The sequence below is a fragment of the Atractosteus spatula genome, chromosome 12, assembly GCF_055471065.1.
Source record: "Atractosteus spatula isolate fAtrSpa1 chromosome 12, fAtrSpa1.hap1, whole genome shotgun sequence".
Lineage (NCBI taxonomy): Eukaryota > Metazoa > Chordata > Actinopteri > Semionotiformes > Lepisosteidae > Atractosteus > Atractosteus spatula.
In genome coordinates this window covers 3,015,460-3,034,326 of record NC_142717.1, presented here as the reverse complement: position 1 = coordinate 3,034,326, position 18,867 = coordinate 3,015,460, and the positions used below count along the sequence as shown (strand labels likewise).

The following is an 18,867-nucleotide window of genomic DNA, read 5'->3' as shown; positions in this document are numbered from 1 at the left end:
GTGTTTTCATTTTTTACTTAATTTATTCCCTTAATGAATATTATTAGAACACTTCTAATTTAAAAGAACACATTCATAACAAGAATATAAGATTTGTACAGTATCAAAAAATGGCACTTATGGTGGTACAGTATCTACTTACAATATTATACCCCTTAACATAGTAATTCCCTTTAAAGAAGTTTTAAAAATTAAAGTTAAAAGTCCAGTTTCTCTAACATGACATGTCTGTATCATGTTATAGCAGAATGAATTGTATCTTGACATGGGTTTCTGTCCCTTAAGACTATTAGTTTTCTACAACATTAAAAGAAAATGTCTGAGTAATATGGATCATCAGCTACTGTATGATTGCCTTGTTCTTGCCATGCTACGCTATACACCCATTTTTATATAGATTTTTTACTACCTACTACCTACTATCTACTACCTGCTAGTCAAAAATTGTTATTATTCAAGACATTGATGATTCCTAATCAAAATGTATGTACAGTATAATTTTCATGCAGTATTTTTCTTTGCTTAAAGTGTTATTGACTCGGCTGCAGATGGTGGACAGCTTAGTGGTATAACAGTTAGCAGTGCGGCTTCCAAAAACACGATGTTAAGGGTGATGGGTGTCTTTAAAGTGTTTGTGTGGAAGTACTGTGTGATGGACAACATGCCATTCAAGCTATAGTCCTGCTACAGTCCTGCCTTGCTTCCTTCAGTGTATTTCCTATATATTTCTTGAACCGGCTTCATCACTCTGCTCTCTTCCCCACTGAGAGCTGGTGTGTGGGGACAGTACTGCCACACTATAGCTGCTGTTGCATCATCCAGGTGGGGCTGCACACCGGTGGTGGTGGAGATGGGACTCCCAATTGCCTGTAAGGCGCTTTGAGTGGAGTGTCCAGAAGAGCACTATATACTGTAAGTGTAAGCAATTATTAATTATTATTAATTAACATACATGTACTCTGTGCTTACGTCACCAAACCCATATTTTTAGTGTCCTTTAAGCATTTGTACTGATTGGCAGAATGAACTCTGCACTGCAGGTAGACAAATGCGTTTACAAGTTGCCTTTGGTGTAATGTCAGCAGTACTGCAACAGTCTTAATTGAGTGGTTTCTGAAAGTGGCCTCCAGGTCTCTAGGGGCTGGTGACTGCAGTTGTCAGTGCATCCAATATCAAGTCCCTGGGACCAGACCTGTCAGAGGCTCCTGACCTTTATATCTGTAAAGTAAGAAAGCCATGGGAGCTCCATGGGAGTTCACAGAATACAGGACAGACTGATGCACATCGCTTTATAAGGCACGAGTTGCCCCCATTATTTCTCTGTGTAAATACTTTTATTGATTACAATTTTGTGGGTTATACTGTATTTTGATGTGCCCCTTTTTGCTTTCTTAATTCACATGACAACTGAAAGATATATGAGGTCAATGTGCAGCTTTTACATGCAGAATGAAATAAACTGATTCCAAATGAATTGGTTGATGCCCTACCATGGAATCTTTCAAAAAGTATTTGCACATTTCACAAGAATCTTCTAGTGTTTAGGAAAGCATTAAACTAATGGACTGAATGCTCTATTCTCATCCTGATATTGTCTTACTTTCTGCATAATTATATTGCAGTCAGTGTATGTCTATATCTTTCTGTGTGTCTGTCTGTGCTAATTTCCTGCTGAATAAGGTTATTTCTTACATGCCTATAATTTTCACATTGCACCACATAGCTTAAATTTTGCATACACATGGTCATGCCAGGCAGATTCATAAAATTTGCATTAATTGTACCATGCTTTCTTTCTTGTATAGGGTTGCACAGTTAACCAGTGTGGTGCAGTGATTAGGGTTCTGAATTCATGACTTTGTGGTTCGGGTTCGAATCCCTGGTGAGTCATTGCTGTTATACCTTTGAGTAAGGTACTTCACTGAAACTTTGGTAGAACGCCCAGCTGTATAATTGAATGCAAATATACATCACTTTGGACAGAAGTGTCAGCCAAATAAATAAATAAAACTAAGGATGGCAGTTGGCCTTATGATATTTTGTGAATTAATGAAACCAATTTCTACCTACAAGTCCATGTTAACAATTGCATTTCCTGGGATAGCAGCGTAGCACATCTGTATTTGTTGAAGAGTCCTTGCAAGTTTTTGTGAGTGCTGTGTTTATCATAGTGGCTTATACAGTATTTCTGATGATCCCTTCACTCATGGGTCTTGAAAGTGTAGTCAGCAGATCGCTAACGTGGTATGAGAGGAGCACACAGGAGGACAGTGTTTCGCAGTAGGTTTGTGATCGAACAGTCAAGCACTTTACATGACTGAATGTGAAGAAAAGGGAATTAAATGATTTTGGGTAATGTCTGGTTAGTAGAGCATTTCTGCAAGATTGCCAGCACTGTCAGTCACATCTGAATCCTGTGGCTTCTCGTTTGCAATTATCTGAAAAGGTTACTATAACATGACCATCCGCAATGGACTATAGAGGAAAGAAATTTTCACCGCATTCTTTACATCCAAGCTGGGACGTTATGCACAGCTGTATACCATGTGTTACTGTGTCTGGGAGCAGTTACTGAGAGTGCTGGCAGACAAGGAAGATGCTTAAGTTGAAGAGTTAAACTAATTCTGCAAAATATTTAGACAGGTTTGTTTTAACAGTTTCATTTTTGAAAGCATTCTTGCCTGTTTTCAAATACATTTATACGACGGTTCCAGAAGAGGTTTGAAAATGACCAGATTTCTTTCAGCTTGATGTCATTTGGTAGATGTGGTGCCTCGGGGCACTTGGCTCTGGGAATGCACCCTTAATTTCCATAACATATGTGGTATGGTTCGTGAGTTATGTGCAACAGAATGCATGAAAAACTTTAGAGTCACCTTGTATCTAGGGCTGAGGTCTGCAGATGTTTAGGTGTCTTGTTGCATGCATACTGAGTCCTTAAAAATGTTGCTTGTGCTTGTTACAATCTTCCTGTTAAGGTGACAGCTACATAACTGTGCAAATGTCTTAGACATATTTCTGTCATTTCTGCTCAGTGTTTTTCCTTATTTGTGCAGAAGAACTATTCTATGTCAAATCTTCTACTGAAATTTCAGCCATTTTGTTTGAACGGATAATCCCAGTAGATCTGCATTCCGTACTACAAAATGATTTATGGATGTGTAGAGAGCAAGACGTGATGTTATTGACAGATCACGTGACAGTGAGTCAATTAGATTTAATTGGTAGATGTGATGGATTAGCTACTAAACAACTTCATATTGGGTGCTCATGTACTGTATGGTTTACCCTGAGCTGTCGCAGGCATGGTTTTGAGGATTGCGATCAATGTGAGTTAAAGATTGCTAGCTGACAAATTTGGTTTCTGTTCCCCCAAACTAAGGTAGAAACTGTGCTAATAACATACATTTACTGTAACTCCTGATTGTGTTCTGTTCACCCATAACCATCTTTTAAGCTTACGTGTGCCTGTGTTACACATGACATTTTTTAAAACAGAGGTGCCAGCGGATGATTTACAACTGCATAGAGAACTGGGTCACATTTTCATTCAAAAGATGGCAGACAGTTTAGACTTTAATCTAGGTGAGAACTTTCGAATGATGAACAGAAAAGTGGCGATGGAAGCCTGCAGCAGGTGAGGAAAGTTGTGTTTAAATACAAATATTCTCGTTCCTTAAACAGCCTAACTAGAGTTGTCCAATTCCTCCCATTAAGTCATATGCTAATGAACTTCAAAGTCTTGACTGTTTGCCTAGTTTGTATTTTACTGTATACTGTAATCAATTCATTGTATCTCAAAACAAAATCGTCTCTTTAAAAAAAAAAAACTCAAAATGAAATTTTGGGTCTAAATGAAACGTTGAAAATGAAAAAAAAAAACCTTTAGGAGTGGTGAGTTTCCTTCAATAGGAAATGACCTTGTAGAATGACAGAGCCTGAAACTGGGTTTATACTGTAGCTTTGGAGATCCTAGAAGAACCAAGCTAGACATTTATGTACAGTACGTACTGGCATCAAAAGAAACCTCAACCTATAGGCCCAGTCTATTTATGCACATATGTTTTTAGAGAAATAAAGTGTATGGATTTTGTATTGATTAAATGTTTTGAGAGTTTTTCATTTGAATTGATTCATCATTCATGACTGACCTTGATACACTCAAGTGACTTTGACTGTTGAATAAGCATCTACCTCATTAGTGAGAATTGATTGGACACGCTGCAGGAACCAATACAGGACACAGAAAGGAACCCACTTATCAAATGAACACTGTACACCTTTCTGCCATCAGTATGTTGATGGTTACTGCTGTGTATAGCAGGGCGGTTAATGAGGTGGTCTTAGCGTGTCCGGTCACTATGGGAATTGATCAAGTCCTGGGACCTCACTGGCTGCCCTTTTCTGCTATGCATTCCAGCAGGATGTCACATGTCCTCATGCTGATCATGTAGGAGCAGTTTTCTTGTGAGAAGAGAGCACAAGGTGACGGTTACACTGCGAATGTCACACTCGCCAGATGTGAGACCCACTCAGCAGTCGTAAGATGAGCCGGCATCCAGAACTCAGAGACCAGTAAACAGGCACTTGGTTTTCTGGGCTCTATATGACGATAGGCACAGAGTCTCACAAGACCGCATCTACAAACTGGTGCAAAGCACTCATCACTCTTGTATACTGTAGCTTTCATTGCTTTGAACAGTGACCACACACACTACTAGGCTGTGGCTAAATCTTATTGACGACAAATGTTAGTCAGCACAATGAATTTATCAATGTCACTATCTAACAGTGTCCCTGCTACAAAGGATTGTCAATTTCCGTATAACTTGTTGCACTTATACAGTATGTGACATTGCTGTTTCTTTTGATGTTCAGTTTGTAAACAGGAATTCTTGTTGTCTGTTGTAGTACTTCTATTGTTTTGAATTTCTTTGTTTGGCAAATCAGTCCCAGCATTTGTCTATTCTTGTTTTTATATGTTTTGCTGTTTTACACTGATGATCATCATAAATGAACTGATCATCCTTCTCATTTCCAAATCTGTGAGTGGATTTTTTCAGTGTTTTCTATACTGGATTGGTCTTCAGATATATTGGTTTTTTTTCTGGTGTTAAAATGCTTAAATCTTAAGATTTATATACTGTCTCTAGTTATATTACTGTGGTTTTGCGATACATGTTTACATTATTGTAAGAAAAACATACCGCGTAAAGTAAAACAAAGAAAATCTTGTTTCTTCCTGGAAGCTTGCAAAGTGGGTGGAGGCAGAATGTTTTCAGCGCCATTGATTGAGAATGGTTGGCCAATGCAAACTGTTGTCCATTTCCATGAGTATGGATTTACTGGATCCCAAAAAATCCTCAATCACTACATGTTTTTTCTTTTGGACATCTGTGTAACGCTTGCATTGAAAGATGTCAGCCGGATATTTACCAATCCAGCCAGACTGACCAGCTCATGAGGTGGTAACGTACAGAAGTAAAATGCTTAAACGCCTGAAGTACAGTAACCAGCCAGCACGACCGTTTTATTCCACTGCAACCTCCGAGCGGTCCGAAAGAAGTGCATTTCGGGGTGATGTGGGGGGAAGACCCAAACAAAATAAAACCAACAGTCAGAAACCATCAACAACAAATTCACAAAAAAACAAGTCTGGGAATTTTGACTTCACTTTTTTTTTTCCTGACGCCCTGGATGGACCTGAAACCTTGTCAGGCTGAATCTTCTGGTGGCCGGCTGACTCAGCAGAGCCAGTCCGAGTAGCCCGAAGTAGGAGAAAGAAAGTGATTTTCTTTGCAGGGATGCAGGAGGGGAATGCAGGGAGAAACCAAGGAAGGAAAGGAGTGAATCCGCGGTCTGCCAGTAGAGGGGATCGGGATCCTTCTTTTGCTTAGAGGCAGGCAGGCAGCTGGAGAGAAGGCAGCTGATTCCTCTGCTCCTTCTGCTGGAAATACTGCAGCCTTCTGGACTGCGTCTGCCTCTCGAGGGAGAGGCTGCAGAAGTCCCTCCTACCGGCTGGGAAGGAGGTGGTCGGAATGAAATGCAAGACAAGCCCTAAGCACCATGTCACTGTGTGGAGGAGACAGCAGCAAATAGGCTGAGAAAGGCTGAAGGGAGGAGTAAAAAAAAAAAAAGAAAGAACAGATAGAAGGGAAGAAAAAGAAGAAGCCCAGGCTGCAGAGATTTCTTTTCACTACCTAGGATTTTTTTGGTCTACCATCTAATTCACTAACTAATTGGATTTTCTATTGCCATTTTGGTTTTATGTTTTACAGCACAACTACTGCAACTACTGTCTGTGCAACTCCTATATACTACTATTGTTTTTTTTCTTTTTTCTTCTTTTTTTTCCTCTTTCTTTTTTTCCCTCCCGAGTGTTTGCATCTGTCAGTGTGCATGTTTGGATATCGGCAGACATCGGGACAGCACGGTACTTCACAGCTGGGATCACAGTACAGCAGTACAGAGAGAGAGAGAGGTGCTGGAACTGAGGAATGAGCAAGGAAGCAAGCAAGCGCACCGGCTTTTCAGAGAAGTGAGGATTACCCCCCACCCGCCCACCCACCACCTTCTCCTGTCTCCTCCAGCGCTCGCACCTCCTGCCTTGTCCTTCTCCGCTAGCCCTCCCGGATCAGGAAGAAGCAGTGCGAGCGAGAGCAGAGAAATTGAGCTGTGCTGAAACTAGTGAGCGAGAGAAGGCAAGGAAGTCCCAGACGCCTCATCAGTCATCCTACACTGTGAGGGATAGTGCTGTACAGAAGAAGAAGAAGGGCCTGGGGCACTAAACACTGTCAGCGAGTTCCCTGCGTCGGAGATAAAGATTCCAGCTACATGGGCAAACGTTTGGAACAGCAACCAATGTACCCCCAGTACACCTACTACTACCCTCATTATCTCCAGACCAAGGTACAGTGCAGCTCATCATTCCTCTGCTGTGTGTGACCTGAACCGCTCATATTCTAATAACGTACACTATCTGAATGGTGGGAAGCCAGTGATTAAGTTAGTGGAAATAAATTCTCTGCTTTCATTATCGGTTCACGTGGGTATTTGTACATTTTGTATTTGGATTTTTGGGGGGAAAAACCGAACTAGGAAGGTTCCGTCTATTTTAAGTGATTTTAAAGTTGTTGTTTTTTTTTCATTTGCTTGTCACAATGAGGACATGGTGAAAGTAAAAAACATTATTTGCTGTACACATACTGTACAGGACTGACAGACCCGTTAGGGAACAAAATTGCTGACATGAGCAAAGTGGGTTGTTTGTTTTATCTGGCGTGTACGATGCATGATTGTCTGAGAGAGGAAATGTGGGTTTTCCTGTTTAATTGAACTCCAGAAAGCCAAGGCTTTGAAAGAGTTGAGCATCTTCAGATATTTCAGATGGGTTTAGAATGGGTAAATCTGGCCCCTCTCTCCATGTCTTTGCACAGTCCAAGTGCTGCTCTGCGATTCCACAGTGGAAAGGCCCTGCCTCCTCAGCCAGACGTTCTGAATGCAGCTGCTAGCCTTTTCCGCTTGATTTATAGTTTAATACATTTACTTCACTGCTGCCCGGTTTCACTCTTAGAGTCACTGTACAGCTGAGGTCCTGGCAGATAGAATGGCCACTTTAGCTCCCCTTATGCTGCAACAGGCATTATACCCATCATTTTCTTTTTTTTTTTGTTCCCTTCAAGGTCGATTCAAATTGAATTTTACCTCTGTGAGCATTTAATACATTCCCAAGTGGCAGTTTGCAAACAGGTTCTCTCTTAAAATATAAATGTCCCTTACCATGACCCATGTGGGGCTAAATCCCAAGCACAGGAAATGATAATGTCACGAAACTGTGTGAAAGTCAATGTATTAATTTAATTGAATTGGCTGTTGATCCGTGTGCAGTGTAAAGCTTTAATAAGATAGCTACTTGGGCATAATATAGAATTGTTTCTTTTAGTGCCAGCAGAACAATAGCATTGGCCACTAATGATTATTGATTGAGAGATTGTGAGGAAGGGGAAAAAAAGAGCTTCAGTGAGGCCGTGTATTGTATCAAATTGCAGCCATTTAGGCTTCCAAAGTCTTTGCAGTTACTAATCTGAAAACATGTCTAGGCTTTGGGAGGCTTTGTCATAGATGTAGATGTCATCTTATTAATCTTAATCTTAAAATGCTTGGAAGGTAGTTTTGTCTCTCAGGGTGAAATCAATCACAAAGGAAAAACAGCAGGCACCGAAACTGTCATGCTACGACAATGTTAAACACCATTGTTTTGTCCTATTTTCTTTTGACCAAAAATAGAACAAATTGTTAAATTCTCTATCTGCATTACATACGGAAAAACAAAACATCTGGACTTTATTATAATGAAGGGATCTAAGCCGAGGATTTAATACTGTCCAGCCTCAGTGAAAGAAATGTACAAGAAAGTGCTTGCTTTTTGTGGCACAGCAAACTTGGATGATTTTTGCTGTAGTAACATTTTAAAGCTGAATGAATCTGAAATGTAATAAATTGAAGTCAAAGTTGGATGAAACAACATTTGTTCTCTTATTGATTAATACAGTAGAGTCGGTGCAGTTTTTTGAGTGAAAAATATTGATTTCTACAAGTTCGTGTTTTGTGCCTTTATTTTATGAGAGCTGTTCATCGGCTGACACTGTAATAGTGTGCTCTGAGAAGGAAAATGTATTTCTAAAAGCAAGATGAATTAGCGAGAGCAAACTGAAGTGTGACAGTCAGATATCAGCTTTGTCTGCATGATGCAGCAAATAGTGTGAGTTATGTCAGGACAGAGCACAATGAAACACAATAATGAAACAGTTTTTATGGATTAAGCTTGAATTGCAGAGTTTCCTCAACATGAATAATTAACAGGAGGCCACGCATTTAGGCTCAGGTTTATGCTGTAGTTGAATCACGGGAATTTCAGTAATGAAATCTAGCTACAGTATGTACAGTACATGGGTATATGAAGATGAAGATAAATGTGCATTTCCATATGGTATAGTAATCAATCACTAGAAAAAAAAGCCAGACTCTGCACAAAAAGACAGAAAGGAAACTGAACTTGCAGAAACTCATTTTTATTCATTTCAGAGAGTTGTTATAAATAAAGTCCAACATGTGAAAAGGACAATAGCTTTCCTGTGTTTTTTGGAACCTGTACCATAAAACAACTATTTGAGGTTACATATGGTGTAGTAAACATGCATTGTTTCACACCATATTATGTCTGGCTTCTGCGTTTTTGTCTCACCTGATGAATGTGAAACGTTGTTGAGTTTATCAGCACTGTTTTTATAGCATGAGATAATGTTCTCTAAGCCTTTTTTCCATATTTGAATCAATATACAGTATTGTAGTATTGTATTTGTCAGTCATGTACATTTAATATTTTGGATTCACATGCTTCCAAAAAAGGTACCGTAGTTACCAGACCCAAAAAGCTTATATTACGAAAATAAAAAATTATGGGCAATATGTTCTAAATTACATGTTATGTACAGGGCTCTCATATTCTACACATACCTGTATGCAGACGTATTTTACACCTATGTGGTTGTTTCAGAGTTCCAAATTGTCCAAGGTATAATATTGAAGGTACATTATATATTTGTATTATTATTAATGAATCTATTCACCTTTATTGAATACCTCGTACCTTATCTGCTAAAGCCAAGTGTCCAGTTATTCCTAACATTTATTTTACAAAAAGGAATGAAACAGTGAGATTCTGTACACTAAAGGGGTTGACTATTTTTCCAGGAATAAGAGTCAAGGCTTTTTCAAGAATCCTGCCTCTAATTAAGATCAAGAAGATATTCTAGTCAGTTGCTCGATGGTCTATACTCCATTAAAGGGAAAGAAACAAAGATACATCTTTAAACCATCTATTATAATTGTGTTCTTAGTCTTATAGAAGATGTCTATTATCGGGATTAGTCATTTATACAGTATAAAGAGTTTATATAAACGGTTGTCTTAGATCAATTACTAGGTTTTATTGACTTAAATAGTGTTTTATCACTCAGTCTGCTGTAATAGATAAACAGAAATATAAAAATTCAAAATGTTTTCAATAAAGTCATTAATTTCAGAATGTTTATGGTACAAATACATTAATTTCCTAATAAGTTACAATTATGTTCGATAATTAGCATTATCAATACTGTTATTATCTCTGCATCATGATACCTCAAGTATCTCTGCTTAGCTAAGCATGTTTAATACATATTAGATTTGAAATGAACTTTTCTTTGGATTTTACTGAGCAATTCTATTATAATTAGTCATTTTATAATGCAGTCTTAACACACACTTAATTGTGGAATTTTAAGTGGAAATACAGTTTATTCATCAGAATTGAGACAATTTACAAAACCCGTTCTGATTCAAATTGAGACAAATTACAAAACCTGTTCCGATTCATTCAAACCAAGATGTAGTTCCATTGGAAAACGAATTCATTGGACATTTGGTTAAATTAATAGACTGTTATTTGATATTACCAAATACCAAGCCTCATGCCAAAATAAACAGCAAATCAAATAATGTAAATCATCATCTGCGAAAGGTAAGGCTTATAAAGTAAACAAAATAATTTTATTAATATCCGCTGAGAAGTGAGATGAAATTGGTCTGTTGTCCACTGTAGATATTTATTTTAGTTTTCAATTTTGAAATCAAACGTGAAATTTTTTTAAATGTCATTTTATTTCGGCACATTTTGGCACTTCTCTTTTTTATGAACCGGATTTTATTTAGTTTTCCAAAAACTTAAAAAGAACAAAAAAAATAATCAAACGCTAAATGCCTTAAATTCCATTTTCTTCCCCACCTACTTTCAATAGCACCCCATTCCAACCAGATCTGACCCCAAAATCACAGATTAGAATCATCATTTAACAAACGTGCTGGGTAAGAGCAAAGGATACCCTTATTTAGCACTTGTTTAGCCCCTTTTGAAAGCTTGATTACAGAACAGTTTCAGGACCAAGGTGAACACTGCTTGACATTGAGTCTTGAAGTGGAAGAAGAAAACCCCTTTATTCCAGTGAACACCGTTATAGAGCAATTTATAGGATTAAACCAACCGGAGACAGGGATCACAAAAACAAAGGAGCAGAAAAATCATTTTGATATTTGGCAGAGTAAGTCCCGCAGAGATCTTTTACGCTGCAGTTGGGGGAATTTCACATGTGGTTGCATCCCCTCCCACGGCCATATTAATTTGAAATGCTATTTTGCACTCTATCCCAGTACCAACCATGATGGAGGAATGAAAGGAGCCATAGAGATAAAGTAGAAATGCCCAATCATTGAATGTTTATCTCTCTGCAGAATGAGTATTTAGTGTCGTGTATAATCTGTTTCTGTTGTATTACCGAAGATCGGAACTAGAATCGTGCTGTAAGATCAGGCAGGTTGTCACAGGCAGAGGTGAAGCAAAAAATGTTGTTGTATCGGAAGCATGTGTCCAAGACATTGCTGGGGATTTCGTGTTAATACGTTCGAATGAAAGAGATTTAGCGCAGTATGTTGATCCCGCTTTATAAAGAGAATACAAATTTAAGAATGGACTGTCGTAGACTATTTTTGGAAAAACTACTTTACCTTGTGACGGACTTCCCTTTAAAATTAATTTAAAATGCAGTAAAAACCTTTGTGAAGAGGGCCAAACTTAAATGGATGAATGATATGCTATATATTTTATAGCTATAATGAGCTATAAAATAATTGTGAGAAACTGAAAAGCATGAAGGGTTTGTATGAAGTAAGTCTTTATGGTCCATTTTGGTTATTCTACAAACCCCACACAAGTGTATGATTCATTTGTCATAGAAAGAACAAACCAGCACAATCTTCATAAATGTATTGCTTAATAAATTATTATTAAAAAGGAAAACTAAACGTCTATAAATGTAATTAAAATAAAAAGGTTAAATCACATAAACTTAAAATCAGTGGGAGAAAGCAATACAAATGATACAGTATATCTTTGTCATATTATGAAAATATTATTTAGCACAAATATATATAGTTTTATTTTTATTTAAAGTACAGTTGAAATCTGTTTGGCCCATGCTGAAAAGCATAGTTGAAGATCAAACTCATTGATGTAGTATGAAAAGTTAGTTGTCACCAACTTAACTAAATCGTAATGACAAGAAGCTAAATGCTGTAAAGGTTTTATGAGAAAAACCCATCATGTTCATATCTCCCTTGGAATACTGTGATTTCATTGATTTTTGGATTATTCTCAATATACAGTAAATTGATAAAGATCTTAATCTGCAACAAATATTGTGGTCCAGCATAGAAACTCTGATAACTTGATTCTTTTTTTGTTACTATAAAATTATATTATGACAGATCAAGAGAATGAAGAGACCTGAATTATGGATTCAACAAATGTGTTTTTAGTTAAGAGTCATTGATCTGCTGCTACTACTGTATGTACTGTATATACATACTGTATATGGCTCCACGGCCAAAACGTTTCTCTTCAGCTTGGAATAAACCCGTTACCTGTTCCTTTGCAGCCTACGCATGCTGACGCAGCTCCCTACTGTACTTGAACTGTGTCTTTATATTATATATGTATATGTAGAAATGTCCATATTGCTTTTCCAGTCTATAAAGATGTGAATCCCTGATTGCACAGAATATGGCTGAAGTCACATGTGAGCTAGATTCGGTATCTTATCCTGGTCTTCCATCGATGTTAGTCCTTGTAACAGAGTCACCATTTAGTATGGCACAGATAAGCACCTTTGGAAGTGGATGGAATACCTGGGTCAATGCCCACATAAGCCGTATTTCCTGTGCATTCCTAGGAATGGTATCCCACAGTACATTAGGGTGATTTAGACACTGAATTTAGACATGTGTTTAGATGTGTTATTTATACATAGTTTAGTAGTTTTAGAAACATACAGTACTGAATATGGAACAAGTAATGGTTAATTCCACACTGAAAAGTAAAAAGAACACACCATTTTGGCTGTTATACAGTATAAATGGCATGATTGTCCATCTCATCACAATTAAGCTTCAGCTTGTAAAGAAAAAAAAAAGGTTTGTAATGCAGGAGATTCCTACAGCTTGTCTTTGTGATGTTTACATTATAAGAGCACAAGGGTACTTACTGTACGTATGAAAGGAGGCCAGTTGGTCCATTTAGCTAATTTGGTAGTTAGTAATTAAGTGATCGAAGCATCTCATCCAACAGTTGAATGAAAGACGTTAGTATATGGGCTTCACCGACATGGCTGTATACAGTACTTACTCAATTGTGTTACAGTATATTCAATTGCACATAGAGCGCTAGGGGCTTTGCATATACAGTTTATACAGTATGTAACACTCAGTCTGAACTCTAATGTCTAGTATATCATCGTCAAATATACAGTAACAGCAGATGCAAATCGTTTGAGATCTAAAGTTGCAGGCCTGTTGTAAACAAGTGATTTATTTTCACTACGGTGCTGTAATGAAGGTTCTAATCAAGGATTATAAAGTGAATCAGTAAATTGCATTGCAATACAGTGTTTAAATTAGGCGTGGTAACGGGGACACTTAACTCTGTAACCTACCCAGCTGTGTTTCTCGGCTCTCCCGGTCTCCGAAACTCACCAGTTATTGAGGCAGCCTCCCTGCAGTGTGCTTCGTTCCCAATCAGGCCCTTTAGCTTGCTCTGTGCATTCCACGCCGTAGCCATCTGGAAGCACAGAAGGCTCTGAAGGAAGGAATCTGAGCGAGCTGGCAATCGGGCTGGGCTGCGTCACCGTGTGCGTGTTGGCGTGCGGTCGACGCCCGGTGTGAAGGAAGGGTCAGGTGGAAGAAGCGCTTCGTCAGACTCATGCTGGCTTCAGACACCCCTGCCGGCCGTCTGCGTGCTGGACTGAGACTTTAAGGGAGAGCTCTATCTGTGTGATCTGCTAGAAGTAAAAAGCATGGCAGCCCCAGTCCCCCCCTCCCAGCTGCCTCAAAACCGACTTTATCATCGCTTTTCTCCTCGTTCTGTAATATGGGATAATTTCGCCCCCTTTAGCCCGATGTGCTCAGGAAGGACTCCCTTTCTCTCTGAAAAGAATTCTGTTTCTGAAGTGAATAATGGATTTTTTTTTGTCTATTTCGTGAAAGATCATCAGGAATGTTATGAGTAACTAGAATCGTTTATTTGTAAAGCTAAGGCAAAAAACTAAAAAAAAAAACAAAACAAAAAAGGCAAAAAATAACAAGTCATGTGAAGATTAAACTCAACAATTAAAAAAATGAATACAGCCTATATACAGTATCTCACAGGCTACTTAAATTCCACTAGAGAAATGTAAATGTAGAAAAGGGGAATGTAAACTTGTAAAACCTACCAAAAAGAAATGGGACAGTCACATATGCATGTACTTTTAATGTAGTCCATGTTTGTACGTAGGTTTATTTGTACTGTAGGTTTATTGACGCACACGTATAGACTATACTATTAGAAATTAGTACTTAATGCCCTGGTGAAGTTATTACTTTTAAATATTTTATGATGTTCTAAAACCGAAATGATGGATTTTAACACAGAAAAAGCTGTGCCATTAGTTGCTTTTATATCCCATTAATTACTTTCTTAAGTCTGTGGTTTACTTCTAATGATAGTCAAGAGCATAAATAACCCTTTGCCGTTTGGAAGGCTTAAAATATTAATATTTCTGTGTTTGATTTTTTTAACTATTCCTTTTGTTGTATTATGGGTACATTACTAATAAGTTAGTATAGTGACCCCTTTACTTCGAATTGCTGTCTGTGCTTCCTAAAATGACGTGATAAAACAAAGTAATGTTGCAGGTAACAGAGCATAAGCTTTAACTAGGGCAAAGATGGAGACATTCTAATACGACATAGAATTAAATCAAATTGTACAATACTGCACTGATATGACTGTCTGCCTCCATACTTATTTTATAAGGTGACACTGTCGTTTGCATTTTATTGTCACTTCTTACCTTTTCTTTTTGTGAAACACATTTTTGTAGAGCCTCCTTAAGAGTAGTTTACTGATCGTATTGTTGTGCTAGATGTTGATTGAAGAGGGGGGTTAATTGCCTGTGCAATTAAGTCCAGCTTTTAAGGTCTTTAAGGGACTGGCTGTTTGTTTTAAAGTGGCTATATTGCTCACTCTAGGGTTTTTAGATTATGTGGGGTATTTGGGAAACACCATGCTATTACCATAAATAGGCAGGGATAAGAATGAACCATTAAATAGCTAATTTCAAAACAATGCCAGAAACATAAAATCAGTTTTTAAGCTTACAATGCTGAAATCTTTCCTTAATCCTTTACTTGAGGAAATAATTTGCCTTTGAAGAAGACACTGCCAGAGAATAACTGGAAATCAGGGATGTTCTGGTAATGTAAACGATTGAAACCCTTACAATACATTTGTAAGGGATTTGCATTTCTTCTCTCCCTTATAGCCATACCACAAGCTTTAGTACATAAAACATGATATTGTGCCTGCTAATACGATACTGAATACTACGCCAAACCCCCTATGATTCCTTTGTTTCTGTTCATAGAAACAGCTTTGCTCTAGAAATTAGAAAAGACATTCACCGACACTCATTCTTCCAAGCAGTAGTAAGATTGTGTGCTATTGCTATTGTGTGCTCTTAAAGGAACTTAACAAGTATGCACAAGAATGTGAATTATAGTTAGAGGTATCCGATTCAGCAAAGCATAAAATAAATAAACATCTTTACCAATTTAGCTGAGTGGTTTAAACTTTCGAGATTTAGCCCTGGTTATGCTTACTGTACGTAAACACTTCTTTGTTCTGGTCTAACAATATTAATTTGCGTGCCAATCCTGATTTTATCAAAATAATTTACTTGGCAGTCTCTCTGTGAGTAGCCTGAAATTTTCCAGTCCTGTGATTACAGATATAATAGTTAATGCAGGTTCAGTCTTAAGAAACCACAATGGCTTGTTTAATAAGACATACATTTTAATTATTTTTTATACAATCTGAAGTATTGTAATGTGGAATTTCTGTTATAAACTGTAGGCCATGTGCTCTCTTTGAAGGTTTTGCTAAACAAGAAAGACTGCATAATGCCAGCTGCAAGTAATTACCTTTTGTAATTACAAAACTAGAAAACACCTTCATTAGTCACAAGATGTAAGTACTTAAAACGATAAGAAACTCTGCACTAAAATGAGCCTTGAATAATTTGAATGTGCGAAGATGCATACTCAAAAACTTAGATGTCTTTTGTCATTGCTGATTACTAATGCAAAGCTGGTATGATGCAAGTATTTTATTTTTTAAGATTTACCGCATGTTTTCAGGTGTAGAGCTGTATATAGAGATATTATATTAAAATAGGAATATTAATTAGCTCTTAATGTTTAAATTCCACTCAAGAATATGAAGTCAAAGTTAGCAGTCAGCAGCTGTTTTGCCCTTATTAGCGTTCACCATAGTAACACAGCTAACATTTCCTTGAGAAAGGCATGTGCAGTACAGTATATGTGTGTCTTACAAGGAACACAACTTGCAGGGTTATGGTTTGTTTGGTAAACACGACTTTAACCTCCAAGCACAGTGAAACAGTGCCAGCTAATTTATATTTATTCCTATCATTGATAAAGACCACTTGTTGACCTAAAAGGTGTTTCTAGGTCGAGATAGAAATTTAATTATGATTGATCTATTTTGGGAAAGAGAGGCTTAGACCTGCCTTGTAAAATCCTACAACAGCACATGGTTTACCAAGTTAAGAATCAGTTCTCTGCCTAGGAAAAGCACGGGATCACTGAAGCAGATTTTCTTGATCTGATGTTCCATACGAGAGAGTACAGGCCTGTTGTATAAACATTAGAGAATTTGGGTGACCTCCTTCTTACATGCTCCCAGCATTGCATGTGAATAATACAGGCTTCATCTGAACCCCTAATTTTACGGGGGACGATGCTCTAATTTTTTTTTTTAATTTTTAAGACTCATTTACATACTGTAAGAGATAGACACAGAGGTTGTAGTCCTGAAGACCACACCGAGATTTAGGGACGAATGTCCTGAAGCAGAAAAAGCATATGAAAGTACAGTACCATCTCCTAAAAAGTTTGATATCTTTTACACTACCAAGCACCGTGTTCTGTGCTTCGCTGACTTCATACACAAATTATTTTACAGCCTTTTTTTCTTATCCACCAGACAGCCCCTTGCTTCTTTTTGCCTCTCACGCCAATGTCCCCACGTTCTTCCAGTGTCGCTGTAGCGGCTCTCTCTACATACAGTATGCGTGAGCCGGAATCTGTTTGAGTTTGAGTGTGTATCATTTTGTGAGAACAGGGAAGGCATTTCCTGAACTGGTGACTCCACCCATCTTCCTGGATGCAACAGTGGAAACAGAGGAACAGAGGGGAGGAGCTCGGGAGGGTAAAACGGCAAAGTAGAAAGGGGCTCCGTGAAAAAGAAGAAAGCTGTCTCCCTTTTTACCCCCGCCATCTGCTGGTTGATTTCTCATATAATCTTTGTAGTATCTTTCAAAAAGATGTGGTGACGGGCTTCATCAATATCTATCATAATGTGTTGTGTTTGAGCAATTAATAGTAGTCACTATTAAAGATGTGTAGGCAGCACGTACTGTATGTCCATGGATAATGTGTACTTTTTCTTGTTAATTTTGCTTTGTGAGCAAAGACCCAGACCACAATGAGAGGAAAAACAGTTAAATTCATAGCTCTTTATGTGAAGGGTAAAAGCAGTGTGATTATTTTAGTGTGGTTAACCAATGACATACGAACAACAGATAATAACATACAGTGCATTTTCCAAGCCACGGGACTGTTCTCCACAATAAGAGTTAATACTACTTCATTGCAATTGTCATTTATCAAGGTCAGGTGTTTATTTTGGGTATTAACATTGCAATGCAGTTCTGTTTTTCTCTGTGTGGCTGTCAGCTTGCTGTTCCTGTAGAACATGTCTGCTCCAGAAATGTTTTGCCCCTTTCAGATCAGTGCCTTTTTATTTCGAAAGCTTATATTTTTGCCACTAAGCTTTATTGTTGTCTTTTTACAGTATGTGTCATCTTTCAGAATAAAAAAAAAACATTTTGTCAGGGTATGTTAGAGATAGCACCATCTGCAAAAAAGTTTTCTACGATGGCCTTTTTATTGCGGTGTACTTCTGATGCAGAATCCCTGTGCCGTTCTCTTGTACATCAGAAAAATTGAAGAAAATCAGGTGAGAAATGTAAATATAACCCCGAGCTCAGTGTTCCCAGAATTTATCTTTCAAAGGAATGTGAAATAAGCAATCTGACACTAATCAGACACTGTGTGCTAACAAAGACACATTTTAACCCCATGAAAATTTTAATGAAATTTCAGCTGCTTTCATAATACTTTTCGTCCTTTTATAAAGATTATTCTCACTTGAAGTCCCTGCATTTATTATTCATCACTATATCGCAGCCAGTATCCCAGAATAATAACTTTTCATAAAGTAATTCCTTTATGTTTTGGATTTTCAACAAAAAAAAACAACTATGTTATAAGGGCCTAACTTGTGTTGTTCTACAAAAATATTTTTGTGAGAGCCGGGTTTTAATTAACACTGTAGAAAGAAAAGGAGGTTGACTGTGTAGCCCAATGCGGATTAGGGAAAAACTATAGCCTATTCAAAACAGAAACTGTGTTCTCAGCAATATTGTACTGGCAAAGTCTCTCTTGGCAAGGGGCATGTTCGGGGGGATTCCTGGCCTCTTTTTAGCAGCCCCAATGGTAAAAAAAGAGGAATATTAATAAGATATACAACAACTGGAGTTTGTGATGAAAGTGTGAGAGAAGGACGTACCCTAGTTCTTGCCCACCAGCTCTCGA

At 37.8% G+C, this 18,867-nt stretch overlaps 1 protein-coding gene across 2 annotated transcripts in view; it reads left to right on the top strand.

Annotated features, from left to right (window-relative positions):
- The window catches only part of rbms3 (RNA binding motif, single stranded interacting protein), a 348,159-nt gene that overhangs the window by 123,171 nt on the left and 206,121 nt on the right, over positions 1 to 18,867 (top strand). The window contains exon 1 of one of the 2 annotated variants that reach the window (XM_088928553.1): positions 6,061 to 6,909. The exons of the other annotated variant lie outside the window; for it this stretch is intronic. Within the exon in view, the coding sequence (XP_088784679.1) occupies positions 6,835 to 6,909 (75 nt within the window). The 5' untranslated portion in view covers positions 6,061 to 6,834. Of the gene's footprint in view, positions 1 to 6,060; positions 6,910 to 18,867 lie in introns of those variants that run through there. 2 annotated transcript variants of the gene reach the window in all.